The sequence below is a fragment of the Lagenorhynchus albirostris genome, chromosome 21, assembly GCF_949774975.1.
Source record: "Lagenorhynchus albirostris chromosome 21, mLagAlb1.1, whole genome shotgun sequence".
Classification (NCBI taxonomy): domain Eukaryota; kingdom Metazoa; phylum Chordata; class Mammalia; order Artiodactyla; family Delphinidae; genus Lagenorhynchus; species Lagenorhynchus albirostris.
In genome coordinates this window covers 4880511-4897587 of record NC_083115.1, presented here as the reverse complement: position 1 = coordinate 4897587, position 17077 = coordinate 4880511, and the positions used below count along the sequence as shown (strand labels likewise).

Here is a 17077-nt window from a genome sequence, read left to right as displayed (position 1 = left end):
TGTTCAAATAGAATTTTATTTACAAATGCAGAAGGTAGGTCAGATTTGGCTTGAGGGATTTAAGTTTGCTGACTACTGCTTTACATGTTTCAAAAAGAATAACTTAAAATTCTCTCATTCTTTTTTTATATTCAGATTTTTTTTAGCAGATAATTTCATGGTTTATTTGTATAATCAAGGATCTGTGAATTCTCATTCTTCAAATATTCAGGTAAGATTTAAATTTTACATTTCAAAGATTTTTAAAACCCTTTTTACATTGAATACTTTCCTAATACAGAAGACTGTATTCACAGGGGATGTATTTAATGATCCACTTATGCCTCATTTCACCCATTATTAGGCTTTATTGAAGTCTTGGTAAATTAAAGACAAACTAGATTGACTTACCTTCTACTCTACCTAGAACATAGGCACAATTAAATTAATTAGTTTATATTTTGTTGAATAAATGAATATACATTAAATAATAATAAAACAAGTACAAATCTTACTGAATCTGAAATCATAGATTGAAATCCTTTCCTTCTTTTTTAGTCCCTGTCTCATCCATCAATGAATCATATTGACTCTACCTTTCAAATTATGTACTAAGAATCCACCCTCTTCCTCTGTCTCTATCTGCTGATACCACTGTAAACATCATATCCAGTTTGGATTATTGCTGTAACTTCCGGAATAATCTCCCTGCTTCCACACCTTGCTCACCTCCTCAGTTCCCAACATGACAACCAGATCAATCCTATTAAAGCCTGGTCAGATCATATCACTTCTCTGTTCAGAAGCCTCCATGGGATGATCTATCCTTCACAAAGTGAAAACCAAAGTCATTTTAGTATCCTACAGGCTTTACACAGTCTGGTTCTCTTTACTTCTATGACCTCATTTCCAGTTATTCTCTACCTTGCTTATTCTGTTCCAGTCGCCTTGGTTTCCTTGCTATTCTTCAAACATACCAGACATGTCCTCCTTTCAAGAAATTTTCACTTCCTATTTCTTGTGATCCAGATGTTTGCTCTTTCCCAAGATACAATGTTTCTCTCCCTCATTTCCTTCAGGTCTTTGCTCAAAACCATCCTGTTAGTCCTTGACTAACCCCTATTTTAAATGGCACTCTTAACCTTATTACTCTCTTAACTTACCTGTTTTGTTTTTCTCCATAGTGGTTATCAATATATGATGTACCATATATTGTATCTATTTATTTTCTGTTTTTTCAGTGCAGTATAATCTTCATTTCACCAGAGCTTTTGGTCTGTTTTATTCAATGATGCATCCCTAGTGCCTAGAAAAATGCCTGGCACATAGCATATAATAAAAATTTGTTGAATTATTGAAATATGTTACTTCACTTCTATTGGAAAGGACCATTACTTTCCTTTTATTGCTCCTTCCTTCTCCACATAGTTCTAACATAAAGGCATGTGTTAATAAGAAAACATACATTGATTTATACCAAAATTCATAGCACTGTCTTGGAAATTATATAATTCTCCTATTTTGTCTGTGATGATGTTTGCTGTGTCTCTGTGTTAATTGTACTGTGGTCAGAGACTGAACTTGGTGTGATTTCAGTCCTTTACAATTTGTTTTTGTGTTTCATGGCCCAGAATATGGTTTCATTTTGGTAAATGTTACATGTTCTTTAAAAAGAAAGTGTATTGGGCTTCCCTGGTGGCGCAGTGGTTGAGAGTCCGCCTGCCGATGCAGGGGACACGGGTTCGTGCCCCGGTCCGGGAGGATCCCACATGCCGCGGAGCGGCTGGGCCCGTGAGCCATGGCCGCTGAGCCTGCGCGTCCGGAGCCTGTGCTCCGCAACGGGAGAGGCCACAACAGTGAGAGGCCCGCGTACTGCAAAAAAAAAAAAAAAAAAAAAAAAGTGTATTCAATGGAATATTACTTAACTATAAAAAAAGATGAAATGCCATTTGCAGCAACATAGATGGACCTAGAGATTATCATGTTAAGTGAAATAAGACAAAGACTAATATCACATGATATCACTTATATGTGGAATCTAAAATAATTATATAAATGAACTTATTTATAAAATGGAGATAGACTCAGAGACAGAAAACAAACTTACGGTTACCAGAAAGGATAGCAGCAGCTGGAGGGGGAGATAAATTAGGAGTTAGGGATTAACATATACACATGACTACATATAAAATAGATAAACGACAGGGACCTACTGTACAACACAGTATATTCAGTGTCTTGTGATAACCTATAATGGAAAAGAATCTGAAAAAGGATACATATATAGGTGTATGTATGTATGTATAACTGAATCACTCTAATACACCTGAAGCTAACACAACATTGTAAATTAACTACACTTCAATAAAAAAAATGGTTAAAGAAAAGAACTCTGTGCAAAAAAAAGTATATTATATATAGTTTTTTTTTGTTTGTTTTTTTTTTGCGGTACGCGGGCCTCTCACCCTTGTGGCCTCTCCCGTTGCGGAGCACAGGCTCGGGACGCGCAGGCTCAGTGGCCATGGCTCACGGGCCCAGCCGCTCCGCGGCATGTGGGATCCTCCCGGACCGAGGCACGAACCCGTGTCCCCTGCATCGGCAGGCAGACTCTCAACCACTGCGCCACCAGGGAAGTCCTATATATAGTTTTTAAGTAGGGTTTTACCTATATTAGGTTAACATTCTGTTCAACTCTTCTATAGATTCTGAATGCTAGATTTATCAGTTACAGAAATGTATGTGCTTAAAAATCTTTTAGTATGATCATGCATTTTTTTTTATTCTTTCAGTTTTGGCTTTTTGTAATTTGAAGCTATGTTATTAAAGAAATACAAACTTGGAATATTTATATCTTCCTGGTGAATTGAAACTTATGTTTCATTATGAAATGTCCCTCTTTATCTCTAGTAATGCTTCTTGCCTTAAAGTCTACATTTTCTGTATTAGTATCGCTTCAGAATCATCCGTTTGGTTTGTGTGGGTGTGGTCTATCTTTTTCTAGCTCTTCAATCTTTTTGTGCCCTTAAATTTTAGATGTTTCTTTTTAGCAGAATATCAGAATTTAAAGGAAATCCATACTCACAATCTTTGTCTTTTAATCGATGACCTAAATTTATATATTGGAAAATAATTTTACCTAAAATATGGGATAAAACTTTGGAAGCAGGATGTAAAATAATAATCCCAAGTATTGATCTGAAAAGAGTAGTTAATATGGTGAAAGTGGCAAATATGGGGAGACTTTTTTTCTGAATGTCACTTTATCGATACTGATATAAACTGTATATAGCCTGTGAAAAATATTCAGAAAGTTCTATTAAGTATAAAAAGTTAAGAAATCATTAGAAAGTTTTGTCAACTCCTAGATAACCACTTTATATTTTCGCCCCAGACTCAGTGCTACTACCAAGGATATATCGAAGGATATCTGAACTCTGCTGCCACACTTAGCACGTGCTCTGGACTGAGGTTATGTATTTTTTTGTCATTAATATGCAAACACCATGGTTATGATATTTGTCTGCAGAGAATTTGTTAGTTTATACTAAGTGTGGAGCTGGTAGAGGATTCCCATGTGGAGGTTATTCAGTGAATAATGATAATAATAATCTCTTCCTCTGAATATGTTTCTTCTCTGATTTCCCTTTACTTTCCCCACTGACCAGAGACATGTCTAACTTCTTGAAGGTTTAGATTTCCTGGTGTCTTTACTCTGTATCTTGTTTCTTCTTTAGTACAGAAATGACAGTTGAACGTGTCTGACTATAGCAAGTTGGAAGAGCTGAGTTTTGGGTAGCTTATTTTTTCAGCACATAGAGTATTTTTGATACCTACCATGTACCAGCTACTGGCCTAGTGTTTGGAGATGTAAAAATAAATAAACAAAGCATGCTGTTTCACAAAGGGAAATCATCTTCAGAGAGAGGAAGCACTTCTATATAAACAAATAAGTATTATGGTACTCATTTTTCTAGTAATATCACTATCTTAATCTCTCTAAGAACTGTAGGGTTTCCTCTTTAGTGCTTGGAGAGTTTTCCATTCTGTCAAGATATTCTTCACCTTCATTTTGTAGTGTAGGAGCCTTGTTTCCACAAACGAATTTTACTCAGTGCTTTTTACATGGAATTCTGAAATTTGGGTTTTAGAGAGTAGTCACTTGAACTGTTACCTGTATTCAAGGAAGAATACTTATAAAAGTTGTTTACTCTTTAAAATTTAGCTTTTAATTTCTTATTCAGACTAGGTACATAAACAAAATTCATAAATGCCTTCTAATTACTGCTGAATTTTATTTTTATGAATAAAATTACTGATTATGTATCCTTTTTTTATGCAAGCAATGTAATCATTGCAGTGCAAAACAGAAAGAAATTTATACAGATTTCTATTTGCTATTGCTTTCATTAAATTACTGACTTTGGGGACAGGAGAATGACTTGATCACAGTAATGCTGTGTACTTGCTAGCAACTGATTACATAATTTGTGCTGCGTTTATAAGTATAAAGTAAATTAAATGGAAAGTTACTTTTTTGGATTGGGGAAGACCTTTTTTTATCTCTTCAGAGTCATCTCCAAAACATAAAGAGTGGGTCAAAATACTGAGCTCAAAAACATTCTGTATCTTTCTTCTCACTCTCCTCCTCCCCCTCCTTCTCCTCCTCCTCCTCCTTTTTTTAGGAGTTCTGTCGGATTTTTATGATATAGAATTAATTAAAAGCACTTAAATTTTTAACCTTAATTTTACAGAGGAATATTGCAGTTTGAAAATCTTTCTTATGGAATTGAGCCTCTGGAATCTGCAGTTGAATTTCAGCATCTTCTTTATAAATTAGGAAATGAAAACAATGAATTTGCAGTTCTTACTAAAAATAACCAAGACACAGAACAAAACCCAATGGACTATAATATTTTTATAAGTGAAAAAGTGAGTTATGTATGCTTTATTACTCTTTCAAGGCAGTTATTGCTTTTATTTACTTATTAATTTAATTTATTTTTTAACATCTTTATTGGAGTATAATTTTTTTACAATGGTGTGTAGTTTCTGCTGCATAACAAAGTGAATCAGCTATACGTATACATATATCCCCATGTCTCCTCCCTCTTGCGTCTCCCTCCCACACTCCATATCCCACCCCTCTAGGTGGACACAAAGCACCGAGCTGATCTCCCTGTGCTATGTGGCTGCTTCCCACTAGCTATCTATTTTACATTAGGGAGTGTATATATGTCCATGCCACTCTCTCACTTTGTCCCAGCTTACCCTTTCCCCTCCCCACGTCCTCAAGTCCATTCTCTACGTCTGCATCTTTATTCCTGTCCTGCCCTTAGGTTCTTCAGAACCTTTTTTTTTTCCTTTAGATTCCATATATATGTGTTAGCATACAGTATTTGTTTTTCTCTTTCTGACTTACTTCACTCTGTATGACAGATTCTTGGTCAATCCACCTCACTACAAATAACTCAGTTTTGTTTCTTCTTATGGCTGAGTAATATTCCATTGTATATATGTGCCATATCTTCTTTATCCAGTAATCTGTTGATGGACACTTAGGTTGCCTCCATGTCCTGGCTGTTGTAAATAGAGCTGCAATGAACATTGTGGTACATGAGTCTTTTTGAATTATGGTTTTCTCAGGGTATATGCCCAGTAGTGGGATTGCTGGGTTGTATGGTAGTTCTATTTTTAGTTTTTAAAGGAACCTCCATAGTGTTCTCCATAGTGGCTGTATCAATTTACACTCCCACCAACAGTGCAAGAGGGTTCCCTTTTCTCCACACCCTCTCCAGCATTTATTGTTTGTAGATTTTTTGATGATGGCCATTCTGACTGGTGTTAGGTGATATACCTCATTGTAGTTTTGATTTGCGTTTCTCTAATGATCAGTGATGTTGAGCATCCTTTCATGTGTTTGTTGACAATCTGTATGTCTTCTTTGGAGAAATGTCTGTTTAGGTCTTCTGCCCATTTTTGGATTGGGTTGTTTGTTTTTTGATATTGAGCTGCATGAGCTGCTGGTAAATTTTAGAGATTAATCTTTGTCAGTTGCTTCATTTGCAAATATTTTCTCCCATTCTGAGGGTTGTCTTTTCATCTTGTTTAAGGTTTCCTTTGCTGTGCAAAAGCTTTTAAGTTTCATTAGGTCCCATTTGTTTATTTTTGTTTTTATTTCCATTCCTCTAGGAGGTGGGTCAAAAAGGATCTTGCTGTGATTTATGTCATAGAGTGTTCTGCTTATGTTTTCCTCTAAGAGTTTTATAGTGTCTGGCCTTGCATTTCGGTCTTTAATCAATTTTGAGTTTATTTTTGTGTATGGTGTTACAGAGTGTTCTAATGTCATTCTTTTACCTGGAGCTGTCCATTTTTCCCAGCAACACTTTTTTTTTTTTTTTGTGGTACATGGGCCTCTCACTGTTGTGGCCTCTCCCGTTGTGGAGCACAGGCTCTGGACACACAGGCTCAGTGGCCATGGCTCACAGGCCCAGCCGCTCCATGGCATGTGGGATCCTCCCGGACCGGGGCACGAACCCACTTCCCCTGCATTGGCAGGCGGACTCTCAACCATTGCGCCACCAGGGAAGCCCCCAGCACCACTTATTGAAGGGGCTGTCTTTTCTCCATTATATATTCTTGCCTCCTTTATCAAAAATAAGGTGACCATATGTGTGTGGGTTTATCTCTGGGCTTTCTATCCTGTTCCATTGATCTGTATTTCTGTTTTTGTGCCAGTACCATACTATCTTGATTACTATAGCTTTGTAGTATAGTCTGAAGTCAGGGAGCATGATTCCTCCATCTCCATTTTTCTTTCTCAAGACTACTTTGGCTATTCGGGGTCTTTTGTGTTTCCATACAAATTGTGAAGTTTTTAGTTCTAGTTCTGTGAAAAATGCCATTGGTAGTTTGACAGGGATTGCATTGAATCTGTAGATTACTTTGTATAGTATAGTCATTTTTGCAGTGTTGATTCTTCCAATCCAAGAACATGGTATATCTCTCCATCTGTTGGTATCATCTTTAATTTCTTTCAACAGTCTCTTATAGTTTTCTGCATACAGGTCTTTTGTCTCCTTAGGTAGGTTTATTCCTAGATATTTGATTATTTTTGTTGCAATGCTAAATGGTAATGTTTTCTTAATTTCTCTTTCAGATTTTTCATCACCAGTGTATAGGAATGGAAGAGAATTCTGTACATTAATTTTGTATCCTGCTACATTACCAAATTCATTGATCAGCTCTAGTAGTTTTCTGGTAGCATCTTTAGGATTCTCTACGTATAGTATCATGTCATCTGCAAACAGTGACAGCTTTACTTCTTCTTTTCCAACTTGGATTCCTTTTATTTCATTTTCTTCTCTGATTGCTGTGGCTAAAACTTCCAAAACTATGTTGAATAATAGTGGTGAGAGTGGGCAACCTTGTCTTCTTCCTGATCTTAGAGGAAATGGTTTCAATTTTTCACCATTGAGAACGATGTTGGCTGTGGGTTTGTCACATATGGCCTTTACCGTGTTGAGGTAAGTTCCCTGTTTGCCTACTTTCTGGAGGGTTTTTATCATAAATTGCTGTTGAATTTTGTCGAAAGCTTTTTCTGCATCTATTGAGATGATTATATGGTTTGACTTCTTCAATTTGTTAATATGGTTTATCACATTGATTGATTTGTGTATATTGAAGTATCCTTGCATTCCTGGGATAAACCCCACTTGATCATGGTGTATGATCCTTTTAATGTTCTGTTGGATTCTGTTTGCTAGTATTTTGTTGAGGATTTTTGCATCTATGTTCATCAGTGATATTAGCCTGTAGTTTTCTTTCTTTGTGACATCTTTATCTAGTTTTGGTATCAGGATGATGGTGGCCTCATAGAATGAGTTTGGGAGTGTTCCTCCCTCTGCTATATTTTGGAAGAGTTTGAGAAGGATAGGTGTTAGCTCTTCTCTAAATGTTTGATAGAATTCGCCTGTGAAGCTATCTAGTCCTGGGCTTTTGTTTGTTGGAAGATTTTTAATCACAGTCTCAATTTCAGTGCTTGTGATTGGTCTGTTTATATTTTCTATTTCTTCCTGGTTCAGTCTCAGAAGGTTGTGCTTTTTAAATATTTGTCCATTTTTTCCAGGTTGTCCATTTTATCGGCATATAGTTGCTTGTAGTAATCTTCATGATCCTTTGTATTTCTGCAGTGTCAGTTTTTACTGCTCCTTTTTCATTTCTAGTTCTATTGATTTGAGTCTTTCTCTTTTTTTCTTGATGAGTCTGGCCAGTGGTTTATCAATTTTATTTATATTCTCAAAGAACCAGCTTTTAGTTTTATTGACCTTTACTCTTGTTTCCTTCATTTCTTTTTCATTTATTTCTGATCTGATCTTTATGATTTCTTTCCTTCTGCTAACTTTGGGTTTTTTTTGTTCTTTGTTCTCTAATTGATTTAGATGTAAGGTTAAGTCGTTTATTTGAGATGTTTCTTGTTTCTTGAGGTAGGATTGTTTTGCTGTAAACTTCCATCTTAGAACTGCTTTTTCTGCATTCCATAGGTTTTGGGTCATCGTGTCTTCATTGTCATTTGTTTCTAGGTATTTTTTGATTTCCTCTTTGATTTCTTCAGTGATCTCTTGGTTATTTAGTAGTGTATTGTTTCGCCTCCATCTGTTTGTATTTTTTACAGATTTTTCCCTGTAATTGATATCTCATCTTATAGCATTGTGGTTGGAAAAGATAGTTGATATGATTTCAATTTTCTTAAATTTCCCAAAGCTTGATTTGTGACCCAAGATATGTTCTATCGTGGAAAATGTTCCTTGAGCACTTGAGAAGAAAGTGTATTCTGTTGTTTTTGGGTAGAATGTCCTATAAATATCAATTAAGTCCATCTTGTTTAGTGTATCATTTAAAGTTTGTGTTTCCTTATTTATTTTCATTTTGGACGCTCTGTCCATTGATGAAAGTGGGGTGTTAAAGTCCCCTACTATGATTGTATTACTGTCTATTTCCCTTTTTATGGTTGTTAGCGTTTACCTTGTGTATTGAGGTGGCAGCTTGCCAAGAACCATCTCTTCAGTTGCTTCAAGTCCTGTGGGTCTCATAAATGCAAGCCCCCTAGCCACCAGAGCCAGGCATTGAAGGAGCATTCCCTAGGTGGTAGCTGCAAAAACTGGGGCACTTGTTTTAAGAACTAGGGCATCAATTGCATGTAAAATTCCCTTGCAGGAAAAACTGGATCTCTGGAGGGTAGCAGAGGGAGTTCTTGAAGATAGCACTCACCCTCTGAGGTGTCTGGAAAGCATGACACTTAGCCCATAGATGTGTGTTTAATTAGAAGTCTGCCTCTCAGGCTGCAGCCATGATGATTAGCTAATAGCCCTCTGTAACAGAAAGACTGAGGTCTTGGATCTTTTGCCTCTTGCTGGCTGGGGCCTGGTAGCTGTTTAAGAACTCTTTCTCTGTTAGCTACTGTCCTATGGGACCCACAAGTGTAAGCCCCACTGGCTGCCAGAGCCAGGTGATGTAGAGGTATTCCTGGGTAGCTGCCATAAAAATTGGAGTGCCTAACAGGGGTATGAGCTCCTTTATGATTATTACAATCCCATGGGGTTAGGAATGCAAGCTCCTTTGGCTTCCAGAGTCAGGCAGTCAAGTAATGTCCCCAGGGAGTCAGCTGCAACGATCGGTGCACCGGATGCATGTAAAAGCTCTCTTCTGGGAGATATAGTGCTCTGGAGCATGGACAAGGGAAAGCACGAAGATGGTACCTGCAGGTCTTCATCACTGGATGTGTGTGCTAATTAGATGCCTGCCTCTCAGGCTGACACCTTAATATAAGCAAGGGAATTTCCTTTACTTTAAGTCTGGGCATGACTAGCTCCCTCTGAGCTGGGCCCTACAGAAGGTAAGTCCAAGTGCCTGGGCCCTTGTTGACCTGGTTCCCAGAATGACACAATCTTGTGAGTCTGGGGACTCAAGCCCCATTGGTTTCCAAAGTTCCATATTTTGGGGGCTTGTCTCTCAGGTGCAGGTCCTAAAAGTTGTGGTGCCCAATGTGAGGTTCAAACCCTTCACTCCTCAGACAGAAGCTCCAGGTTTAGAATTTTCTCCAGGTTGTGGGTCATAGCACTGAGGGTGGCATTTACGGTAAGAGTGTGTCTCAGTACATCCTACCTGATTCACCATGCTTTTCTTCTCATTTTCCTGATGTATAGTTACCACTCAGCCAGACTTTAGGTTTTTTAAAAGAGGAAATTGTTCTGTATGTAGTTGTAGACTCAATAGGTCTTTGGGAGGAGTTGATTTCAGGATCTTCATATTTTGCCGTCTTGAACTGGAACTCACATTAAATTTTTCCAAGAAAACATGAAATAATAACGCTCATCAGAAAGATAAATATATAGCAAAGGGAGTGGATTAATCAGTTACAAAGCTACTATGAAGGTTAAAAGACGAAAGTAGTAAAAATAGTAATAACTGTGATTATAATAATTAGTTAAGGTATACACAAGATAAAAGAGATAAAATATGACATAAAAAACATAAAATGTGGCAGGGAGTAAAAATGTTGAGCTTTTTCAAAAAACTTAAGTTGTTGTCAACTTACAATAGACATATATAAGTTATTTGTAAGCTTCATGGCTTACAAATAGCAAAAACCTATAGTAAATACACAAACAATAAAAAGAAAGTAATATATTACTAAAGAAAGTCATGAAACCACAAAGGAAGAGAGCAAGAGAAGAAGAAACAAACAGCCAGTAAACAATTAATAAAATGGCAATAATTACTTTTAAATTTTATTTGAGTTCTCTCATTTCTCTACCTATCAGTAATTACTTTAAATGTAAATTGACTGAGTTCTCCAGTCAACAGACATAGAGTGGCTATGTGGATTAAAAAAATAAGACCCATCTGTATGCTACATACAAGAGACTTTTGATATAAGGACACACAGAGACTGAGAGTGAAGTGATGGAAAAAGATTTCCAAGCTAATGGAAACCAAAAGAAAGCTGGAGTAGCTATAATTATATCAGACAAAATAGGTGTAAAAAAAAAAAAGATTGTAATAAGAGACATGGATGGGTGTCACATAATGATATAGGGGTCAATTTAACAAGAAGATATAATATTTGTAAGTATTTATGTACCCAACATAGGATAACCTAAATATATAAAGCAAATATTAACTGACCTAAAGGGAGAAATAGACAGCAATATAATAATAGTAGGGAATTTTAATATCCCACTTAAATCAATGGATAGATCATCCAGACAGAAAATCAATAAGGAAACATTGGCCTTAAATGACACATTGGAATGATGACCTTAACAGATATATACAGAATACTCCATGTAAAAGCAACAGAATACACATTCTTCTGAAGTTCTCATGGAACATTTTCCACGAGAGATCATGTTAGGCCACAAAACAATCTTAATAAATTTAAGAGGATTGATAACATACGAAGCATGTTTACTGACCACAATGGTATGAAACTGGAAATTATTTACGTGAAGAAATCTGGATAATTCACAAATATGTGAAGTTTAAACAGTATGCTACTGAACAACAAATGGGCCAAAGAAAAATCAAAGGAGAAATTTTTAAAAATACCTTGAGACAAAAGAAATTGGAAATAGCATATACCAAAAATTTGTGGGATGCAGCAAAAGTAGTTCTACGATGGAAGTTCTTAGCGATAAATGGCCTACCTCAAGAAACAAGAAAAGTCACTAATAACCTAACTTTATACCTCAAGGAACTAGAAAAAGAACAAATGAAACCCAGGATTAGCAGAAGGGAGGACATAACAAATGTAGGGCAGAAATAAATGAAACAGATTCCAAAAGGACAATAGAGAAGGTCAGTGCAGCTGAGAGCTGGTTCTTTGAAAAAATAAAATTGACAAACCTTTAGCTAGGCTCACCCAGAGAAAAAGAGAAATCATAAAATAAAAAATGAAGGAGATGTTACAACTGATCCCACAGAAATATAGACTACTAGGAAGAATTATATGTTAACAAATTAGGCAACCTGGGGAGGGAAAACTTGGGAGCTTGGGGTTAACATATATACACAACAATATATGAAATAGATAACCAACAAGAACCTACTATATAGCACAGGGAACTATACTCAATATTTTGTAATAACCTATAAGGGAAAAGAATCTGAAAAGGAATACATATATATTATATGTCATATATATTAAATATATATATATATATGAATCACTTTGCTGTACACCTAAAAGTGACACAACATTGTCAATCAACTATACTTCAATTTAAAAAAATTAGGCAACCCAGAAGAGATGGATAAATTTCTAGAAACACCTAACCTACAAAGACTGAATTATGGTGAAATAGATAATCTGAATAGACCAATTACTGGTAAGCGCATTTAATCAGTAGTCAAAAATATGCTAACAAACAAAAGTCCAAGACCAGACTTATACAATTCACTGGTGAATTGTACCAAACATTTAAAGAATAATTAATACCAATCCTCAAACTCCTTTTCCAAAGAATAGATGAAGGGGGAACACTTCCAAATTCATTTTACAAGGCCAGCATACCCTGATACCAAACCCCAGACAAAGATACCACAAAAAAGAAAAGAAAAGAAAAGAAAATTACTGGCTAATATCCCTGATGAACATAGATGCAAAAATCTTTAAAAAGATAATAGCAAACCAAATTCAACATTAAAAGGAAAAAAACATTAAAAGAATCATACACCATGCTGAAGTGGGGTTTATTGCAAGGATGAAAAAATGGTTCAACATCAGCAAATCAATCAATGTGATATACCACATTAACAAAATGAAGGATAAAAATCATGATCATCTAAATAGATGCAGAAAAAGCGTTTGAAAACATTCAGCATCCATGTATAATAAAAACTCAACAAAGTGGATACAGAGGGAACATACTTCAACATAATAAAGACCATATATGGCATGCCCACAGCTAACATTGTACTCAACGGTGAAAAGCTGAAAGCATTTCCTCTAAGATCAGGAACATGTCAAGGATGCCTACTTTCGCCACTTTTATTCAACAAAGAATTGGAAGTTCTCACCACAGTAATTGGGTAATAAAACGAAATGACATGCATTCAAATTGAAAGGAAGAAGTAAAACTGTCACTACTTGCAGATGACATGATATTATATATAGAACACCCTAACTACTCCATAAAAAACTTATGGAGTACACACACACAAGATAAAAGAAAATGGTAACTGTGTGAGAGTGGATATGTTAATTAGCTTGAATGTGGCAGTTATTTCACATTGTGTATGTATATCAAAGCATCAAGTCTTATAGCTTAACTATATATATATATTTCAACTATGACTCAGTAAAGGTGGAAAAATATTTTAAAAGTTCAGAATAAACAATTTGTGAAAGTTTTTAAATACTGCTATTCTTTCTTTCTAGCCAGAATCAGCTGTTCCAGATTTAATTCCTCTTTATCTAGAAATGCATATCGTGGTGGACAAAGTTTTGGTATGTGTTTTGCTTTTTCTTTGCTTTTGAATATTTGATATGAATGTATGATTATCCCTAACTAGAAAGGAACTTAAAGATTCCAATCTTCTTACTTCCATGTCACTCCTAGAGAACAGTGAAGACATCTTCTATTTGAAGAATCGAATATTCAAAATTACATTAGTTCTATCAGAAATGTTTTATTTGAAATCTTTACATAACAAACCTGCATAACAAAATGATTTTTTTTTTTTTTTGCTGGTACTTCACATCTTTAGGGCCTTTCTCAATCCACAAAAATTTTTAACAGTGATTTTTTAAAGTGAAATTCTCTAAGCTTTAATTCTTGTTTTAGGGTACTTGAAGAGCAGCATGTAGTCTAGAGAATCTTTTTCCCTATAAGATATTTATTGGCACAGCAATGATGATAGTATAACTACTTATGATAACTGCTTACATTAAAATGTCAAGATTTTTTTAGTGGTTTTTAATGGTGCAACTGTTTGAGTCTGTTGACTCAAGTCTGATTGAGTCTAGTCTAAAGGCACCTCTAGATTCCTTATTCCCATAAACAATTTGAGGATCTCTGAACTTCAGACCCTTGAGGTGGTAACTCAGTTTGTACTCAGTTGGGTGTGGTTTTATTTCTCCTATATTTCAAAGATTTCAGAAAACAGGGATAAAGTATACTTTCCAGGTTTTGTTTTGAAGATAAGTATTTGATTGTCACATCTATGGAATACTACAGAGAATGTGAATTTCCCTTTCTATTCATAGGATTGTAGAGCTTGTCAGGAAGCCAGAGTTGAGGGTCAGAGACAGGAGATATTTGGAGAAAGATATTAAAATACTTGACTTAGTAGAGTATTAGGAAAAAGGGCAAACGGAACATTTAAGAGAAAGTTGAGATATTTCTAGTAAAGATGACTAGATTTCCAGGGAATATTTGGGTTTATGAAAATTATTTTGTTTCAGGATTACGTTACAAATTTTGAGAGTTGTTTTAAAAGCGTCTTGTCCAAATTGCCAGGTTTGTCACCCATATAATGCTCATTAAACATCTCTTTTTTATGTTCTTACAAATATTTATGTTTATGTATTCTTTAATAAAACAAACATTGAGCCAGTATGACATCTGTGTTACTAGATATTGGGCATATAAAGAAGAATGGTGATGTCTTCAATCACTTCACAAATTTTAAATCCACAGTTGTAGCCTAGTGAATTCAGTGCCAGATTGAGGGAAGATTATGGTACTATGAAAACACAGTACATTAATAGAGAAAGACATGGAGACACACAGCTGTAACCTGAGGTGTTGTAAGAGCGTGTAAGTAGGTGTTTTAACATGTAGGTTTTATTATTATTGAGGTATGCTGATGCCAACAGATCAGGAGATGATTACTATTGGAAAGTTAGTTTGTTATTCACAGTTCCCAGGAGGAAAGGGCATACCACATCATGCCACATGGAGAAGCACCACAGTAGGTCAGGAGACAGAGGGAGCAATAGGAAAACACGGCAGGAGCCTTTATTGTGATTTCTATGGGAGGGAACAGCAAAACAAGGTAAACAGGTTTAGCATTGGCTAACTTGAAAAATTGCAGTGGGTTCGGGAGAATAGAGGTTGTTTCACAATTTTTGGTACCATGCCCTTGGATGATTAGGGCAGGGGAATTGGAGTGTGAGAACCTGGTAAAGGAGATGGTTGCAGGCTGGGTTCTGGCTTGGTTGGTTTGGGCAATGGGGGGAGGATGGGGCCAGGGAAGACTCAGTGCGAAACCTTTCTTTGCAAGGGTGCATAAATATGAGAGATTGTTCTTTTCAGATCATTTTAAGAAGTTTAGTATGATTAATATACAGTGCTGAAGAAGGGAAAGGGAAAGAGATGAATTGAAGAATTGACATGATATTTGGATTTTATCCTAAAGGTAATAGAGAGTCAATGAAAGATTTTAAGCAGGGTAATGATGTGTTCATATTTACATTTAGAATCATTTCTGCAATAGCATAGGGACAGGAATGCTGGTGTAAAAATTGGAGTAAGATAAAGCATTTAAGAGACTATTCCAGTAATCAAGGTGAAGTTTTACAAATTAATAGTGTTAGGAATAGACAGGAAAGGACAATTTTAAATGTTACTAATGAGGGTGAATTAGAAGAACTTGTAAATTGACTTGATTTATTCATTCATTTAATAATATATTAAGCATCACCTAGATGCCAGTTACTGTTCTATTTATTGAGGATAGAGCAGTGAACAAAACAGAAAAAGTTTTGCTGTCACTGAACATATAGTATAATGAATGTGGGAGGTCATAAATGATAATAGCATTCACTAAAGAAGTAGAAATCTAAGTGGGAGCATATTTTTGAGGGAGGATAATGAGTGTAGTTTTGGATATGTTTAACTTGAGGGTCCTGTGTAATATCCAAGGGATAATGTACTTTAGAGAGTTTTTTTATAGATAAGGAATTTAACATTGACACATTCTTCAGAGCTGATTCAGATTTCAGCCATTATATATACACTCATTTGTGTGTATGTATGTGTGTGTGGTTTTATGTGGTAGTATCACATATGTAGCCGTTCATAACTACCACCACCACGACCAATACACTGAACAAGTACCATCACAAGACTCTCTGTGTTATCCCTTTGGAGTCACACACATCTCTCCCCACTTCCTCACTTCTCGACCTCTGGTAATCACTCATCTATTCTCCATCTGTGATTTCAGGAATATTGCATAAATGTTATCATATAGTATGTATCCTTTTGAGATTTGTTTATACTTAGCATAATTTTCATGAGGTTTACCCAGGCTGTTTCATATATCAGCAGTTCAGTTACTTTTTATTACTGAATCGTATTCCGTGTTATGAATGTACCACAGTTTGTTTAATCTTTGAACGACTGAATGACTTAGGAGTTGTTTCCACTCATGTATGGGTTTTTCTGAGCACCAGTTTTTACTTCTTTAGGATAAATGTCCAGGAGTGCAACTTCTAGGTCCATTATTTGTTTTGAAAGAAGTTGCCAAGCTATCTTTCAGAGTGGCTATACAATGTTACATACTAGCATGTGTGAGTGATCCAATTTATATTCCTATTTTAATTGTTACTGTCTTATTTTGAAGTGTTCTAACCCCAAAGCAGCCTCAACCTGAGAGAGTAGATGGAGAGTAAATCTCAAACATATTACATAACAAATGATATTTAAATTTTAAATTAATTCTGTTTTTCAGTATGATTACCTGGGCTCTGATAGCATGATGGTAACAAATAAAGTCATCGAAATTATTGGCCTTGTAAATTCGGTAAGTATTTTCCTTTTCATACTAGTTAGGAAAATTCATACTAGTTTTGAAATTATAATTTGCATTGCCTTGACATGGCATTTCTTTTTTTAAAAAATTTATTTATTTTATTTATTTATTTTTGGCTGCGTTGGGTCTTTGTTGCTGTGCGCGGGCTTTCTCTAGTTGTGGTGAGTGGGGGCTACTCTTCGTTGCGGTGCGCGGGCTTCTCATTGCAGTGGCTTCTCTTGTTGCGGAGCATGGGCTCTAGGCGCGCAGGCTTCAGTAGTTGTGGCGCATGGACTGAGTT

General features: G+C 35.8%; 1 protein-coding gene across 1 annotated transcript in view; it reads left to right on the top strand.

The window, feature by feature from the left end:
* The window catches only part of ADAM32 (ADAM metallopeptidase domain 32), a 146992-nt gene that overhangs the window by 33014 nt on the left and 96901 nt on the right, over positions 1–17077 (top strand). The window contains exons 5-9 of the mRNA XM_060136298.1: positions 136–211; positions 3371–3447; positions 4731–4908; positions 13418–13486; positions 16717–16788. Of these exons, the coding sequence (XP_059992281.1) occupies positions 136–211; positions 3371–3447; positions 4731–4908; positions 13418–13486; positions 16717–16788 (472 nt within the window). The remainder of the gene's footprint in view (positions 1–135; positions 212–3370; positions 3448–4730; positions 4909–13417; positions 13487–16716; positions 16789–17077) is intronic.